This window comes from Perissodus microlepis, chromosome 7 (assembly GCF_051167445.1).
Source record: "Perissodus microlepis isolate ML-2025 ecotype Zambia chromosome 7, ASM5116744v1, whole genome shotgun sequence".
NCBI classification, from domain to species: domain Eukaryota; kingdom Metazoa; phylum Chordata; class Actinopteri; order Cichliformes; family Cichlidae; genus Perissodus; species Perissodus microlepis.
The window spans coordinates 31627016-31644442 of record NC_140467.1 but is presented as its reverse complement, the minus strand read 5'-3'; the positions used below and the strand labels follow the sequence as shown (position 1 = coordinate 31644442).

General features: G+C 40.8%; 1 protein-coding gene across 2 annotated transcripts in view; it reads left to right on the top strand.

Annotated features, from left to right (window-relative positions):
- Positions 1–14431, top strand: part of vldlr (very low density lipoprotein receptor) — a 67234-nt gene extending 52803 nt beyond the window's left edge. The window contains exons 16-20 of one of the 2 annotated variants that reach the window (XM_084934659.1): positions 284–433; positions 8379–8438; positions 12017–12094; positions 12214–12383; positions 13367–14431. In XM_084934659.1, the coding sequence (XP_084790785.1) occupies positions 284–433; positions 8379–8438; positions 12017–12094; positions 12214–12383; positions 13367–13402 (494 nt within the window). In that variant the 3' untranslated portion in view covers positions 13403–14431. The remainder of the gene's footprint in view (positions 1–283; positions 434–8378; positions 8439–12016; positions 12095–12213; positions 12384–13366) is intronic. The other variant, XM_084934660.1, reaches the window with a different exon arrangement.
- Positions 14432–17427: the final 2996 nt, after the last annotated feature.

The window sequence follows — 17427 nt, the reverse complement described above, 5'->3', positions numbered from 1 at the left end:
ATTTAAACACTTAGTCTATCAAAATGTGTCCTCTTGGTTTATAACGATCATGTGTGCAAAGATCCATAGGATGAAAATGTCGACGATCACACTACGGATGAGACTTAAACCCTAATTTTGTTCCGTTAACCTGTGGATATACTTCATAGTAGAAGAGGGCGTTAAAGCTCCTTTCACTGTGGATTTAATGTACCCATGTGACACTTGTTAACTGAAATGGTTTGATTAGCTTTTATTTGCCCCTCAGATCAGTCTGATCAGAGCTGCTAACCTTTGTGTGCAGGTACTAACTGGTGCTCAGAGAAAGGTGAAAATGGAGGCTGCAGCTACATGTGCCTGCCTGCACCACAGATCAACAAACACTCCCCCAAATATACCTGCGTGTGTCCTGAGGGCCAGGAGCTGACTGCTGATGGCTTGCGCTGCAGACCTGGTGAGTCACGGCACCCTCGCGGGCTTGATTTGTGTTTTGGCACTTCATCTGTGTGTTTACACCTGAACCCCGGAGCAAATCTCACCAAAGCTGCAAACTTGCATTCTACAACATAAATTTTGACATGTTTATATAATTGAAACCAATACTAATGATTCATTTGTGAGCATTTGAAGTACGAGCAGTATTCAGATATATCTGAAATGTGCCAGCAGCAGTTATTTATAAAGTCTGATGGTACAAGTCATGATCTGCGTAAAAGCTTGTACCGTAAAATGGTCCAGCGCTTGTAAAGATGCCATACAGTTTTGTTTTGGTGACATGAACTCCATCCAGCTCTTTAATGATCTCTCCTCATGTTTGGACAAGCATTTTCACACATACTGTAATTATTATCTATCCCATGCAAAGGCGATGTTCTGTTCGCTGCATTTGTTTTCTCGTGTTAGCAACTGTCATTAATTTGTATACACAACAGAATTTAGTTGCAGCCACCATTTATAAACAGGGAGTCAAGACACTGGAGATGGTACCACAGGCCTGGCAAAAACCAGACAGGGTGGATCTTTGCTAGTGAAAACAATGCTGCTGCTGTTGCACAAACATTAGCTACACACTTGGTGAGCTAATGACATTGACTTGTCATTAATGTTAAACATAACACTGCATGCTTATGAGTGATGGCTTGAGATGGTGCATGCAGTATTTGGGCAGTGTCCAGCCTCTAGATTGATATTTTTTTTTTTTTTTAAGTATTTTCCTACTTTTAGTCTGGTCAGATGGTCTTGTTCAATAAAAGCTGCATGGCCAACCACATGACATACTGTGTGGATTAGTGGAACAGCAGAGCTGTCTGTGGTTCTCACATTACCGCTTCTTCACAAGCACACTTTTTTTTTTTTTTTTTTTTTTCCCCCCCACTTGCAGCATGAATTAAAAAGTAATGTAGGGTTGTCAAGAACATAAGTGAATGCTTGCTTGGCTACTTCCTGAACTTGTAGCTCTTATGTTAAAGCATCTTAAAAATAAATGGTAACCACTCCCAGTGCTTTGGTTCTGTGGGCTGCCGGGCTTGAAATATGCTGATGGAAACCCTGGACTGCATGATCTTAAAAAATGCAAATGTGGTGTTAATCTAAACAAAATGAAATATTTTATTAGTTGTAACATGGAAAGAACATGGAGGGAAAAGTAAATCTTCAGATTTACATGAAGAGAAACCAAATTATTCAGCAGCAGGAACATCCCATCAGAGGTAGAGTGGTTTCTTGATGAATTGTGAGAAAATTGTGCACACTCCTGTCAATTCTCATTTCAGTCACTATTGTGAATCTCCAGCAAAGTGGCTTTAGAAGCTCTGCTGTTTTTGTAGTTTGGACATTTGAAGCCCTAAAATACAATACAGTTAGTAAGACATTAATACTGCATAAAAGTATTAGGAAAAAAGGAAAGCAGGAAGGTGCCAAACCTCAGCGGTTCTGAGAATGGATACACCACCTCATTGTGTTCACACATCCACCTGGTTTTTGTTTTTTTTTTGTTAAGCCAATTGTTTCCCTTCCTTTCTGCTTCATACTCCCTGCTGCTCATTTCAAATGTGACTCTATTAAAGAAAAGGTAAAAAGGATCTTAGGTTTCACAGGTTAGCCACCAAAACACAGAAACAGCTGGAAGACGGAATAAATTCAGTCTAATTCTACGGTTTTCCAAGCATGTTTCCATGGTGTGTGCTCCCACTGTGTGTCTCGGTTTCTATCTGTATCCATGCCAGCCAAAAACCCAGCTGTCTGTTTGTATTAGTAGTCTGACAGCTGAACAGTAGCTGAGTCACTCGATGTTGTGATCCAGTTTTTCAGCACCTTTTTGGCAAGTCTCAACATCGTCCTCCTTCACATTTCAGCTGCAGCTTCGTCTCCTCCTGTGTTGGGAAGTGTTTCATCCTGACAGCTGAATTGTGTCGGATCCTGACATTGATCCCTCTTCCACTCCATTGTTGCGTTTTGCTGCTGAAAGTAACCCCCAGCTCTTGTTTTGGTTTTTGGGTTTTTTTTTTTTTTCCCAGATGCAGAATCTGAAAATGGAATTTGTATGAAAAGTCCTTGCATGTGATTGAGTTGTCACACAAACCTGCCAGCCTTGATGGATGAATGAAGCCTTTCTTAATTCAACATCCTGAGTTAAGGCTCCGTGCATATCAGTCATACCACAGCCCACATCACTCTGGGCCTGGCTCGTAACACCGGCAGCATTATGTAAAACTGGGGCAAAAGGGCCAAACACAAACTCCTACCATAGTGTAATTATAATTCAAGACATTTACCACTGCTGAGCCTAATGGGTCCAAATTATGAAAATGGCCCCAGGCTGAAATTTTGTTTCTGATGAAGAATAAAACTAAAACCTTAATTTCATGAGAGATGAAGTTGGCTACTAATTTCAATCTGCAATCCCCAAGCAGGGACGGATATTATTAAATAACTTAGAAAATGCAACTACATACCCAAAACGAAAGCTGGAACCAAAGACACAAATTAAGAAGCCCTAAAAACAACTACAAGTGCACAAACTGTACTGTGTGTAACACCCTCCTTTCAGTATTAACCAGACTGTCATAGTTGAACTATGCTTACAGATTGATGGGATGACTGGTTTAAAAAAAATAAATAAATAAAATGCTGGATTGGCTTAATCTTGACATGAATAATGGAAAAGGCTGATTGTGCCCGCTTCATGAAAGACTTGCACAGTATTGTGAAATGAACATCAGAATAGGAAACCACAACAGTGTCACTGCTGCGACGTCCTTAGGAAATAAACTTGTACTCTGAACTTTTGAAGCTTGATTATGAAGGATTCCACCGGTTCCATGATTCCTCTTCAGTGACTGGAGGCCTCTTATTCACATTAACTCAAAGAAACAGTCTTTTGATCGTTTTGGCACCGGGATCAAATATTCTCCAGTTCAGTTGTTTAACTGCTGGTTCCCCTTTTGTAGACATCTAGTTAAACCACATAAGACATCCTTTGCTTGAGAACGTCTGTAGACTTCAGTAAATATTGACTGTAACTATTGCAGAACTGGAGTTTAGTTTGACATTATTGAGAAGATGAGGGGGTTGGTTTTGGCGCAGAAGCATTACATGTGGCCGTGCAATAAACATCTCCTACTTTTTCATTTTTATTGGCCCGTTGAATTGCATACTTGTTCAATGCTTTAATTACTAGTAAGTAAAGCTGTTGTGTTGCACATTTTCCCTGAAAGCAATCTTTTCGTCTAATCACTTCACTGAAGTGTGCTTTGTGCTCTGGATGAGACTGTTGGCTGATTTTTTTCTTTTTTTTAAATTGTCCAGTTTTTGTTTTGTTTTTCTTTGAGAGGGCTGCAGAGAAAGCTCACACTGTGGCATACTGATAAAATGAAGGCAAAGACACCTGTTCCTTTCTTTTACTGAGGCTCATGCTTTAAGATGCACAGCATGGTGCTGAGATGGATCTAACAAGCCTGTGTATGGAACCTACATGTAATATATTTGCAGGCAGCTACCATTTAACGATTTTATGGGACCCTAATCACTTCACAGCATTCTTCAGTAACTCTGACTTTAGTTATGGACCTGCATGTATTCCATATTCTGAGAGATTATAGGTAAAGCAGGTTCAGGAACGGGTCCTTGGAGAACTCCGCACTCCCACTGTTTGATACCTCTTCAGATGTTTCCAGTAGCACTACTGTAGTTTAACCTTGTCTCTGTACTTTGACAATAGAGCTGAGATGGCTTTAATGTGACTGCAGATTTTGCAAAAATAAGTTTCAAGTGAAGTTTTCAGTGTTTGTCTAGAGCAAGACTACATCTGCTTGCATCGGCACTCAATTTTCCATCAACCTTGTAAGATTTATTTTAACTTCGAAAGCAAGGAGTTTGGACACCAGAAATGGCCAAGTACCAGTGTGCTTGTTACTGTTAGAAGAATTGAACTAGTGCACTAAAAAAAAAAATCAAACTGCAGCCCTTCTCTCCTACCTCCTTATTTGCCAGGGAAAGGTTGCCTAGAAACACTGTCCTCTTCCCTTAGTAGTTTCTGTCTTGAGCAGTCCAGCTCCTTCCTTTGCTCCCACAGATTATCCTTTTCATAGTGAAGCACTGTCAGATGGGAACCTGACAGCCGAATTCAGCACACAAACTCTCTCCTAATTGGACTCAAGCTGTAGACCAAGACACTGGTGTACACAAAGTACTGGAACATCTCCGTGACAACTCTCTGCACTCCTGTCCTCCAGTGTGAAAGTCTCTAGTTAGCCTGTTCGGCTTTCTTTAAGAGTCTTCTCCACTTCCCTCCTTATTTTTGAGTTCTGGGAGTTTTGACAGGTTTTACAGCTTTTCTTAGTGTACGATATCTGGTGGTTTTTCAAGTTTAATTTTTCTCAGATCTATTTTTTTTTTTTTTATATATAAAATATATAGTTGAAGTTTTATCAGTCCCTTGGCCTCATGCACAGCAGGTCAGCTCTGTAATGGTCTAAAGGTTAAAGGCGGGAGCTTGTGAAAGGGAAACTCGCTGGTTCAGTCAAATAAAACTGTTCAACAGTTTCCAGCTGATTTTAAATATGCTTGAGTGGGCACTCAAGCATATTTAAAATTCCTCACTGACCTCAGCATAATCCTTGCAGCACGTTCCAGACTTTTCAAACTTGATCCATTCAGCTGCCTCTCCAGAGAGGCTCAGGCCTCCTCCAGCTGTACCGTCTTGGAGTGCAGCTGGTGATTTAAAGATGTGCTGCAAGCTGGAGGGGCACTATAACCTGAGCTTGCAGCAGATGGAGAATTGGCTCATGTGTCACTGTGCTGAGCAGAGCAAGGACTAAATTTGTCAAATGCAGTCAAAGATGGTGCCTAGAGACCTCAGCAGCAGATTGTATTGTTCTGTTTTGTTGCAAAATATTTGCCGAGGAGTGTCCAAAACTTTAACTGAAGGAATGTCTTTCTGTAGGTGTGCATGCCTGCATCTACAACCAGAAGATCAGAGTAGGCCCATAGTTCTCAGTGTGGTCCACAGTGGTGGCCCTTTAGAACACTTTATGAAGCTCCCAGTGCAAAAAGTATCCACAATAGGTCCTTTCTCTTCAGATTCTCTGTTCAGTTTCTCTTTAACTTATAAGATGAATTCTAGATGGTCAGCTAGAATGAAAAGAGAAAAGTGCAGGTAAATTTTTAAGCGTTTTAACTTGAATTCAGCTTGGCTCCTTTTTTCGCTCATTTGATTTTAAAAATTGAAGTGTGGGACATGAGCTCTAATTCAGCTTTTGGTGGGTCATTCAGAAAAAGCTTGAACCACAGCTGTAATAGTGTCAGGGTGGTAGAAAATGGAGTTATCACTGCTGTAGTTAGAAAGTTTTAGTCCAGCCTCCGACATTGCTGAGCATGCAGATTGATGCTGCTGGGGTTGCAGAGGGGCATGTAACAGTGTTTTCTGCATGATGGTGGTGGGTAATACTGTGGTTATGAAGTTTCCCAGTTGGCATTTGGGTCATTAAAGCTTTGATGCCATGAACTGTGCACCAATAAATTCCTGGTGCTCTGCAGCAGACTTTACAGCCTGGGTTCTTTGCAGATATACAAGGCCTTCGTGTAGTGAGCATCACTGCAGCCTGAGTCACCATCTCGTAGACTGTTAGGGAACCTCGAGCTGTTTCCAGACTCTTTACAGCCACTCTAATAACTGAAAGTACCACCCTGACTGGCGGGATGTGAAAGTGCATACTTGTCTTTATCTCCTTGGCATCTGTGTTTGCAGCTATGAGATTGATTCTGTACAGACCTGTTTGTATATAGTTTTTTTTGAGGTCTTTATATGAAACTGTATTTTCACACCTGTCTGTCCTGTTAATAAATAGTGTGGGAAGAGTTAAAATGGGATGCCTGTCACTTGTTAAAGCGCCTCCACCTTCCTATTCAAAGGCTTCGTTGTCAAAGGCCTCGTTGCTCTTTACTAAACCAGCAGATAACACATTTATCCCATTTTACAGCCGTCGCAGCTGGACCGAATGGGGAACTGTAGAGCATTGTGCGGCTGCAGTTTGGACCGGCCCTAATCTTGTTAGTGTGGCGGCGGGGGGAGAGAGAGAGTAATGAGCATTGCTCTTCACTTCAGGGTTTGGATCTCAAACTACTACAGAGGGATTCATATAACAGTCTTTAGAGGCAACTGGGGAGTGTTTTTCCTTCAGACTGCACCATCTCAGGCTGAAATACAGCGCGTTTCATGGATTTTCCAACTCTGCTGAGACTTGTTCCACTGTTTATCATTTGGTATCATTCATCACAGGTCCCATCTTTCTGTAAAGCTGCCAATATTGTATCCAAAATTTCTGAATTATCTGAATGAAACATTGTCTAATTAAATATGCTTTTTTTTTTTCTTGCCGTTCATACACAAACCCATAAAAATGACAGGCTGTTTATATTAAGCAAAATGCATACTGAGACCACTGTTTTACAGACTCTCCTAAACGTCCTTGCCTTTTATCAGATAAGTTTTCATTGCATTTGGAATTTACTGATTATTGGATTAAAGTCAAATGTGAAAGTCAAAGGAGTGTGGCGAACACGTGCTTTACCCTTCTGCAGATTCGAAGGCTGAAAGCTTGCTCCTGGCTTTTCCCGTTTGCCCAAAAAGTAAAGTTGAACCAAAGCCTCAAAGATGATCCTTAGTTTGCAGGTGCTTGCTTTGTCTTTTTTGTGTGTTTGGGGACATATTGACATGTTGGGGTATAAAACCTTTCTAGGGTCTGGAGATATAGTTTTGGAAAGGAGATATTTGGTGTTGGAAGGAAAGAGGTGAGCTTACCAGACACATGTAGCACATTGCTCATCTCTACTTAAGGCTATGCTCGGGGTTATGTTAGCTGATGCTTGTTTAACATACCTGAGACTTTGATCAACCCGTCAATGGTCAGGGTTACGTATGTAGCGGGTTTTTCCATGATGGCAATCTGAGGGGTTTTTTTTCTAAAATGACTGCGTTTGAGCCTAATGATGTAAAACCAGAGCTGTGTACATTTTGCTTCCCAATTATACATTTGCTTTTGTTTCCCATTGACTGTTTATAGCCATCCAGCTAGCCCCACCTTCCTCATGGCATATGACAAGTGTCATAGAAAAAGTGCTCTGTTATGGAAAGGGAAGTTTCGACCTGACAGTCGCATCATAACGGCCAAAAATATTGTGCAGTCTGAGTCAATATAATTGCAAACAAAAGAATTAATGGCCCTCACACAAGGTTACTGCGGTTCAATTCCAATTTTAATCTTTGCAAGTTTTATGAGTGATTTGATCTGAAAGTGTTTTTCTGTGGTAGATAAAGGTTTTGGAAACTGCTTTAGTTTGGTCTTGACTGTGTTAATATTGCTTTCTCAGTCTGACTTGTTCATTTCAAGCCCTGAGACATCCTAACACTGCTGCCTCTGCTAATCAAGATCATATTGATCCAGCTATAAAGGTTTTATTGTTGCTGTAGCTGGCCTTCCTGGTTGTACAGATGCTGGTAGAGACGTCCTGATTGATGCATTTTTATAGTGTGCTGCAGCTTTGAATCTGTGAAATTGCCTTTGAGAGTCGTCCTCTCACTCGTCCAGCATTCGTCATATCAAAGCAGGAGAACCACAAGGGTAATGTTAATTTAAAGATGTGACATTGCTGCCGTTGTGATGGTTCTCTACTTAGCTTGGCTTTCCTCTCACTGAACAAAAATGGATCAGTGCTTCAGAGCATTTATTTACTAGCTTAGTCTCCTGAGATCTGGTCTATATTCAAAGAAGGCCTACTTGCATGTGTGCTGCTTGGTTTTTTAAAAAATAGGACACCCTCTGTGGTGTGTGTGTGTGTGTGTGTGTGTGTGTGTGTGTGTGTGTGTGTCAAAAGCATGATTCTTGGCTCTCTCTGTACAGACCCTACTTTCAAAGGTCCTTCAAAGGATGCTGGGAAAGCTCTAATACAGCCACCCCCAGGTAAAACTGCTGGCTGCGCTGCGTTTGTCTCTGGCTCGCTGATGGCTCGCTTTAAAGAATGTTGGGCTTGGTTCAAAAATGAATTACAAAAAAAACACAAAACAAACAGGCTTTTCTCCTCCCTCACCATGGATCAAGGAGGCATTTTCATTTGAATTGTTAACTGGGGAACATCTGTCTTAAATGTTTTTGGGTACATCCCATCCTTCCCCCAACCTGCTCATTTAATCAGCTTTTTGTTTGATTTAAAGCCAAAATTAAAGGTTTCTTGTGTCCATGGTGCTGTGGAGATTTTTAACCGCTTGAGGCTTGCTTTTTTTATTTTTTTATTTTTTATTTTTTCACGTCTGTTATGCTAGCTTCTGCTTGTGCTTTGGTCTTTATCTGTGCTAAAGATCCACAAAAGGTGTTTGGGTTTTTTGTTTTGTGGGTTTTTTTTGTTTTGTTTTTAATATAACACAGTGGGCTGATTTCAGGTAGTCAAGTAGCCTGCGGGTGTCAATATTAACCCTTTCAGGCATAGTGGTCACTACAGTGGACAGCTATTCAAAGGCTGTTTTCTTGTATTGGTATCAGTGCTGATGATATACCTGCACATAAACCACTACATTGGACCCTGATGTCTCACTCCATACGCTGCCACCCACTGGTCGTTTAATTTTACTATAGATGTGTGACGTGTGTCATTGTAATTATTATCTAACCCTGTCATGCATGAATTATGACATCAATCAGGATTTTTTTTCTCAAGTATTTTTATTCATCTTTTCATGCGGGTACAGGCAAAGAGGATGGCCATTAATGTTGCATGAATCTGTAAGTTCTCAAATGTGATTAATTGGCCTTTGATTACTGTAACGCACTTGGTTGATAAGCTTGCAGGAATTAGAATTGCAGACACATAACCGTAGTGTAACGGGCAGTTGTTGCATCAGTATCTCTATACAGCGGTATTTGTGCTCAGTGATTTTAGAGTCCATTCCTCCAGTGTTACCCTTATTGCTGCCCACAGAAAATGATGGGAACTCATCTTGGCTTTGTCCAAAATATAAATTATGGAACCCAAATCTAGGGACAGTCTGCTCTGTGTATACACATATTTAACAAAATATGAAAATGCCTGGGCCACAAAATATTTGCTCACCCTCTCAACATGCAGCAGATCAATAAGCTCCTTAACAGAATGCCTATTTTGAACTCTCAGATGTAACCTGTAGCCAAAACGACACAGTAACTCTAGACAAGTTGCTCTTGACCTGATGAAATCTTAGTCTGAGAATATCTGCGCATGTACATTAATGAGTTGATATAAATCTCTAAATATATTTGAGCACTATACATTTTGCACAGAAAAAACAAATAATTCATCCAAAGGGACAAAGAATCTATTAGTTTATTAATAATAATAAAAAAAAACTAGGATTATGTCCAACTTTGGTTCATTTTCATCTCCTGTGCTGTTAAATTTGATTTTCAGGTCATGTTATCTAGATTCCATTGATTTCACTCCTCAGGTTAAAATTTAATTTAACCTCTGTATATTTGTCTGTTTTTGGTTTTAAGAATTTTGTTAAATTTCAGCTGCATAAATGTGCTTTTCTTCTAATCTCAGGTTCATTGTTTTGTGCAGATAAATGTAATGTAGGACTGTGTGTGAGGAAGTCCTCTCAGGTCTCTTGTTGCATGTTTAACATTTGTTGGAAACAAAGCGGGCATCTCATGTTGGATGTGTGAATTGTCGGCCATGTGTCAAACATATCAGACTCACAAGGTCTAAAATGTGATTACTGCATAAACAACTCTAGCAACTTCAGGAACTTTGTTCTAATCCTCTGTAAAATGCTAAAAATGCATACAGCAACCCTAATCAGAAACACAAGGTCTGCTGATGAGATCCTCCCTGTTTCTAAAGTGGAGTTTGTTCTCATGAATCTCATATAGGCAGTTTGACCACGGAGGGTTTTTTTATGCTGTACTTGGAGGTAAAAGCTGTTGTTTGCCTCTGTTTCAGCTGATTAAACCACAGTTCATTACACTATTAAGAGCACAGCACATGAGCAACACCTAGTGGCAGGAACAAGGAAGCTTCATCACTAAAATCACTTTCCCATTTAAAGTTTGGCATAATCTGGTAATTAAGACGTGACTGTTATATTACTGCAACACAAAGGGATTGTAGCACAAATCCTTCAGGCATCATCAAGAAATGAAGTCGTGCAAGAGAAGCAAGAATCAGCAATTCTCAGACTGTAACCCCCTCCTTCCCCAACGCTGTTTTTCAAACTGTGATCTCAGCTTTCTTGGGAGAGCATAACATTTGTGCTTACACGAAGAGTCAAAGAGGTCTTGCAGTCCTGAACATTTTGATTAATGTCCTATTTTTAGATGAGGTGTTGCAGGATGTCAAAAATGAAAGAAAGAAAAATGGACTATCAACAAACGACAGAACAATGAATTAATCCTCCTACGAAATCATGCCCAAGTATCCAAAGCCTGCTATATCCTCTTCCTCTGTCACTGAGCTCCATTGTTGCTGCAAAACACTGTTGCATTGTTCTGATATCCTTCATTACCATAAAGACACAGGCTGTAGTTTAGTTTGACGTGGCTCCAAACACACTTTCTTCTGCTGATGGAAATGCTTTATTTATTTAAACTGTAATAAGCAGTTAAAGAGCTTCCACTTTACCCCTGACTTTTTTTACACATTATAGAAACTACTAAACTTTAAAAACCATGTATGCTGGTGAATTTTAGAACTTTACAGTTTTCTGTTTGTTTTTTATAAATAGAATAATGGCTTAAATTCAGAGTGTCCCACATGGAACAAGAGAAGTCTGAGCTTATAACTTTGTCCACAAAAGCTAAACAAAATGCCCTAAAGTCTCTTTATCCAAGTGAACCTGGATCTCAGACTGAAATCTTCTTGAACACAAAGACTGTTTGACTGTCTGTGTGTTTCGCTTTGATTTGGTAGAAAAGACATTTATTGCAGCATAATGATTGGAGCTGATATTTGGTAAACAAAGTGAAGCTAAGGATGTTCTAGCTTTAATAAATCAAACCAAAGATTTGGATAGATTGAACTTTGATTACCTCTATTGATTTTGTCACATATGCGATCAGCACTCCAAAATGATGGTTTACACTAATTTGAAGGGTGAGGTATGAATTCACTGAAAGGATGAGGCCAGGAGTAGTTTCAATGTTTCACTCTGAACCAAAATGTTGACACGTTGCAAGAATTTAATAGTTTCACAGTGATAGCAAAGCGGGCCAGCTGGTAGTACGAGCAAATCAAACTTTCTCTTCTCCTGAGGTCTGTTACTGCATCCAGCCAAGCTTCTTTCCCACCCTCACTTGACACTGATACAAGAACACACTGGGGAAAGTAGACTGGGGAAATGAAATACTCATCAGATGCTGTTTTCTTTAAAAGATTAAAAACCAGTTGCCAAAATGATTTTGGATTTTCACTTTATTCTGCTTCTTGATTGGAAACCTAACTGGTAGTCAGAGTCTAAGGAAATGTTTTTAAACATGTTGGCTGTTGGCATGTGCCTTGTTTTGTCTTTCAGAAGCCAATGTGAGCACATCAATTCAAGTGAATTCGACAGCCAGAGGTTCTGCTGCTGCCTGGGCCATACTACCCGTCTGTGAGTAGATGCCGCCCACACACATACGCAAACTAATTAAAATCCTCATTTCAGATCCTTGGCACTTTTTTGGGGGGGGGGGGGTGATTTGACTCCTGACTGTTCGTCTCTCCTCTCAGTGCTACTGGCGATGGCGGCAGCAGGCGGCTACCTGATGTGGAGGAACTGGCAGCTGAAGAACCAGAAGAGCATGAACTTTGACAACCCAGTCTACCTGAAGACCACAGAAGAAGACCTCAACATTGACATCACGAGGCACGGCGCCAATGTAGGACACACGTACCCCGCGGTGAGTGAAGAATCCACGAACACCGTTGTTAACTCAGGGTAGTGATTAACAGTTCGTTCCAGATGAAAATTCAGACTGGGAATTTGGAAATTTCAGCTTGAGACCTTTTGTTGGTGAAGCTTTGTAAAGGTCTCAGCTGCAGGAACAGTTTAAATGACGGAGCTTTGATTCACATGTTGGTGTGCAAGGCATCGAAATAATAAACAATTCTAAGCAAATAAAAACAACCCAGGAATAACTCGGTGCACCTGTCACCTTAGGTTGTGAGCAATCACTTGCAAAATGTTAGCTCAATTTACTCAGAAATTATTGGAGCTGTAAATAAACCATGGCCTCAAATCACCAGAGTAACTAAAACACGCAGCTGCTTATTTATGAAGACAATACCATCACTGTACATGCAATCAGTCAGTAGGTAACCAGGCATGGGCAGTGGTAAAGGACTCGAGTCCTTGTGAAGTTGTCCTTAACAATGCCTGTCTGTTTTTTACCCCCTCATACACCTGGCCAGCATTTTGTGTAATCCTCCCAACAAATGAACTGAACCAGTCACGTAACCTCAGCGAAGGTGAAAATAACCACGAGCTGCAGCTTCTGAGCAGCTTAAATGATTCCAGCCAGGCTTCGGAAGATGGAGCCTGCATGTTAATGACCTCCACTCTCACCATGACCTTGTGGCCCGTAGTAATCCTTAATGTTCATTGTTGGCCGTCTGCAAAGCGCGTATACAGATTAAACAGATTAACCTAAACCCGGCCGGGGCCACAAGATGGACACGAGCCTCTGTCGCCCTCACAGCTGCAGCAGATGTTTCAAAAGGCAACATGAGTTCAATACCTGCAGCACACGCCTTCCCTTTAAACCAGCACACTGTCTTACTTCATGAATGCAGCTTGGAATGAATGAGCCTTTAAAGTGCTGTTGTTGTGAGCATTTCTAAACCGGTCTTCCTCTCTCCTCCCCCTCCCTTCATCTTCCTCCAGATTTCGATAGTGAGCACAGAGGATGATTTATCCTGATCGTGTTGGGTCTTTTTTATTTTTTCACGGTCACACCGCGCCGCCTCGTTCCAGGGCCGACGCTTGACCGTAGCAGCAGCAGCAGACCTTATAGTACGACCACATGCCTTCTGAAGTACATTAAACCACTGTGTGTGGTGAAGAGGAAATGTTATTTATTATGTAAATATTGCAATGAATTCTGTCCCGACTGGTTTCACTCCACATCCAAAGTTGTAAGGATTTCTTTATTTTTGGGCCGCAGACATTTTCCAGTCATTTCTTTGCCCCGCCCTCTTTAAGAAGCTTGCTGGCATCGTGTCGCAACAGTTGAGAGGGATGAATTGTCAGTTTGATCTCCTCCTCATCTGGGCTCCCAGAATCTGACACGGTGACTGTTTGAAGACTGCACAAAACACGAGGGGTCAAGGGTCCTTTAGAAGTAAGGCTTTAATGAGGAGAGGATGCGGTCCAGATTTTATTTGTTGCTTCCTCAGATGTGAATATTTATGTACGATCATGTTTGGGCAGTAATATCTCAAATCTAAGTTTTCTTTCATTAATTTAAGTGTTTTCTTGCCATCACCACCTCTTAGAATGCATTCTTACAGGCTTATTATTATTATTATTATTATTATTATTATTATTATTATTATTATTATGCTTGTGAAATAACCATGGTTACAGCTTTTGTAAACACTGTACATATTTGCCCATCATCCTTTGGACATGATCGTCAATCAGGACTCTTCAATGCACTTTGATCAAATGCTCCTTGTGTAAATAAGATTGTATACATTTGACTTGATCAGTTTTTTTGCTATGGTTGGGCGTCATACCAGCGGCTCAGATGTATTTAAGAAGGAAAAAACAAAACACAATGAATTTGGTAAAACTATTTTGTATGTTTGTGCTGTTGCTGTGAACTTTTTCTAGCCTTGTACAAAGAAGGGGGGACACCAATAAAATGGGAAAACTCTGTATCTGTGAAGAAACTGATCTGCGAATCACTTCGGAATTAAAATTTAATCCACAACTTTGCTCAGAAAATCTTGTTCTTTGTTTTTTGTCATGCATAAATGTTTTGTGATACATGACCTCTATGACCTCACCCACTGATTTGTGGACTGTTTTAAAGCCTGTTCCTGAGCTGTACAAATCATCTTTTCTTTTGTCAAATCTTGGTTATCAAGAAAACTATAGGTGGTAGGTTGCAGGAAAAATACCAGAATTTCACTCAGCAGAGCTGATTATTCTACAAAGCAAGTACAACATTACGTTTGCTGATTTGACAAATGCTAAAATCCCAGTTGGACATGACTGATATTACAACAGTAGTTGTAACTTTGTCTGTTAACCAATGACTGTAGAAAACAGTCATTGGGCCCTCAGGCGACCCTCATGAAGTCAGTTTGTTTGTTCAGACATTCTCTGCAGTACCCAGCTGAAGGTCATTTTGCTGTGCTCATCCTGTTCCTCCATGCACAAAGGAGCAGATACATTGCTTCTGCCCAGCTCTTGGAATTTTCTCCATGCCCTTAAATCTGTAAGGGGTGGGAGAGCAAACCTGACAATGGCACACATTGATGTGCCATCCTGGAGGATTGGACTACTTGCACAACCTCTTTAGGGTCCATGTAAAGCCTCATGCTTCCAGTAGTGACACTGACCTGAGCTAAATGCAAAACTCCCTCCAAAAGAGGAAAAAAAAAACAAAAAAAACAAACCTACACACACACAGCAGAGGGGGAAATATGTGATTGGCCTCCACCTATAAAGCTATTCCTGTTTTAGGGGTTGTCTTATTGTTGCCCCTGTAGTGCACCTTCATTAAAACAAAACCAGCTGATTAACCAACGCTGACTTAACTGGCCAGATGGATATGCCAGAGATTTAGTGCATTAGATGCTATATTCTAGTGTTTTTTTTTGGGGGGGGGTTGTTTAAAGTTGCAGTGTATTTACTGAAATCATAACTCCAAAAAGATCTAGTTTTCTCATGCTCAAAGCAAATTATAAGGGTAAATTTGGGTGCAAGAGAACTAAAAATGTTAATGCATGTGTGCGCACCTCCCCCTAGACCGAGTGGAACAGGTAGTAGTAACAGAACAACTTTCATCTTAGTCTGAGGACTCACCGCTGCAGTTATTCAAGTCCTCAGCAGCACACAGCGAGCTAGAGGCGGATCAGATAAATGATAAATGCTCAATTTCCTAGATAATTATTAGGGAGGCCCTGAACTACCAGTTACTATGTCCTTAAAGCTTTCCTTATAATTTTCTTTAGCAGCAAATGACATGAAACAATTACCACAAGCAGGACTGACTCTGTTTGTAATGACTTAAACTCTCCTCCTCTGCTTCCAGCACAGTTTAATCTGCCCTCAGTCAGATCAGGGGCAAACATGAGGATGCGTGTATGTAAAGGGAAGTGGGTCGAGAAACTGAGTTTGCCTCCATCTTTTTATTATCCCTGTTTAACTGGAGGAAGGCTTAATCTCCACCTAACTACTTGAGTTATAATTGCAGCAAATGCATCAAACGCACACACTTGGATTAAGGCAGAGATTTAAAATGCGAAAGTCTATGTTGCATCTGAAGGAAGGCTACATCAGATATTTGAAAATCGAGGTTTGTTGTGATGCATTTAAGGAGCGCTCTGAACAACGGGAAATACTTTCCCAAGATCGTATCAACTGAAATATTCAAACTTTGTGTCTTAAAACCAAAAATGTCTTTTAATTGACTGCTGGGAACAGTAGATGCCTTGCTTTCCATTTTTTTTGTTTTTAGAAAACAAACGGTAATATTATTTACTACATAAAATCCATCTGTTCATCCACAGTTGGCTCAAGGTGACAGCAGGTTAACCCTCCTGTTATGTTGCGGGTCAGATTGACCCAGAACAGAAGAGATGTCACATGTCATCTGCATCACTACAGAAAACGAAAAAAATCAATTATAAAAGAAAATCGTAAAATAATCAATGCCAGTGTTTCTGACACTTTTGGATGAGTAAATTTGCCCTGGGTCAAATTAACCCAGGAGCATAATTGGTGTTCCTGGAAACCAACATAACAGGAGGATTCATGTCAGTTGAATCAAAGGAGCGACGGTTCCCCTCCGAGCCTCAAAATACATTTTTCAGTGAAGTGAGGCTTGAAACCATCTACTGCATAAAAGATGGACATAGATGCTGCAACATTATGTCAAATCATTGATAATGACAATTTTTGATGAGCCAGAAATTACCATATTTGGACAAGACGGTGTGCCGAGTTACTAGCTCACAAGTTTCTTTCATAAACTACGCTATTCAAAAAAAACTTAAAGGAACATTTTAAGAAAGACTGTAAGAACACAAAAAATCAGATCTGAGTGGGAAAAAAAATCCCAGGTCAGCACCAGGGATGAACGGAGGTGCAGCCTGGCAGCATTGGTACTCTGTTTGTCCCACCACGTGCTTATATGTGTGCCTGTCAATGTTGGAGAAATCTCCTAATGAATGAAGTCTAAGGGGATCATCTCCCAGATTTAGACTGAAACATGTCCCCGAGGTGATCTATTGGATTTAACACAGGGGAGTTTGGGGCCAGTCAGTGGTTTTCCTTCATCGTCCCACTAGTGGCAGATCTAACAGTTCTGGTCTTCTATAGCAAATGTAAGTCGGACTCCACGGTGTAGTGAGCACAGAGCTTACTAGAGGATGTTGGGCCCTCAGATCAACCTCTGGAAGCTGTCTTCTGATTGCTTGGTCAGATGTTCACACCAGTGGCCTGCTGGAGGTAATTATGCAACTGTGCTCCTTGCACAAAGGAGCAGATACTGGTTCTGCTAATGGGTTAAGTACCTTCTGCAGGCCTGCCCAGCTCTGCTACAGTAACTGCCTATTACCTGGAATCTCCTCCATGGTTATGAGACTGTGCTGGAGGAAACAGCAAACCTTCTGGCAATGCCATGTATTGATGTGCCAGCCTGGAGGAATTGGGCTCCCTCTAGAAACGCTGTAAGGTCCAGGTATCGCTAACAGTAGTGTCATTGTACTAAA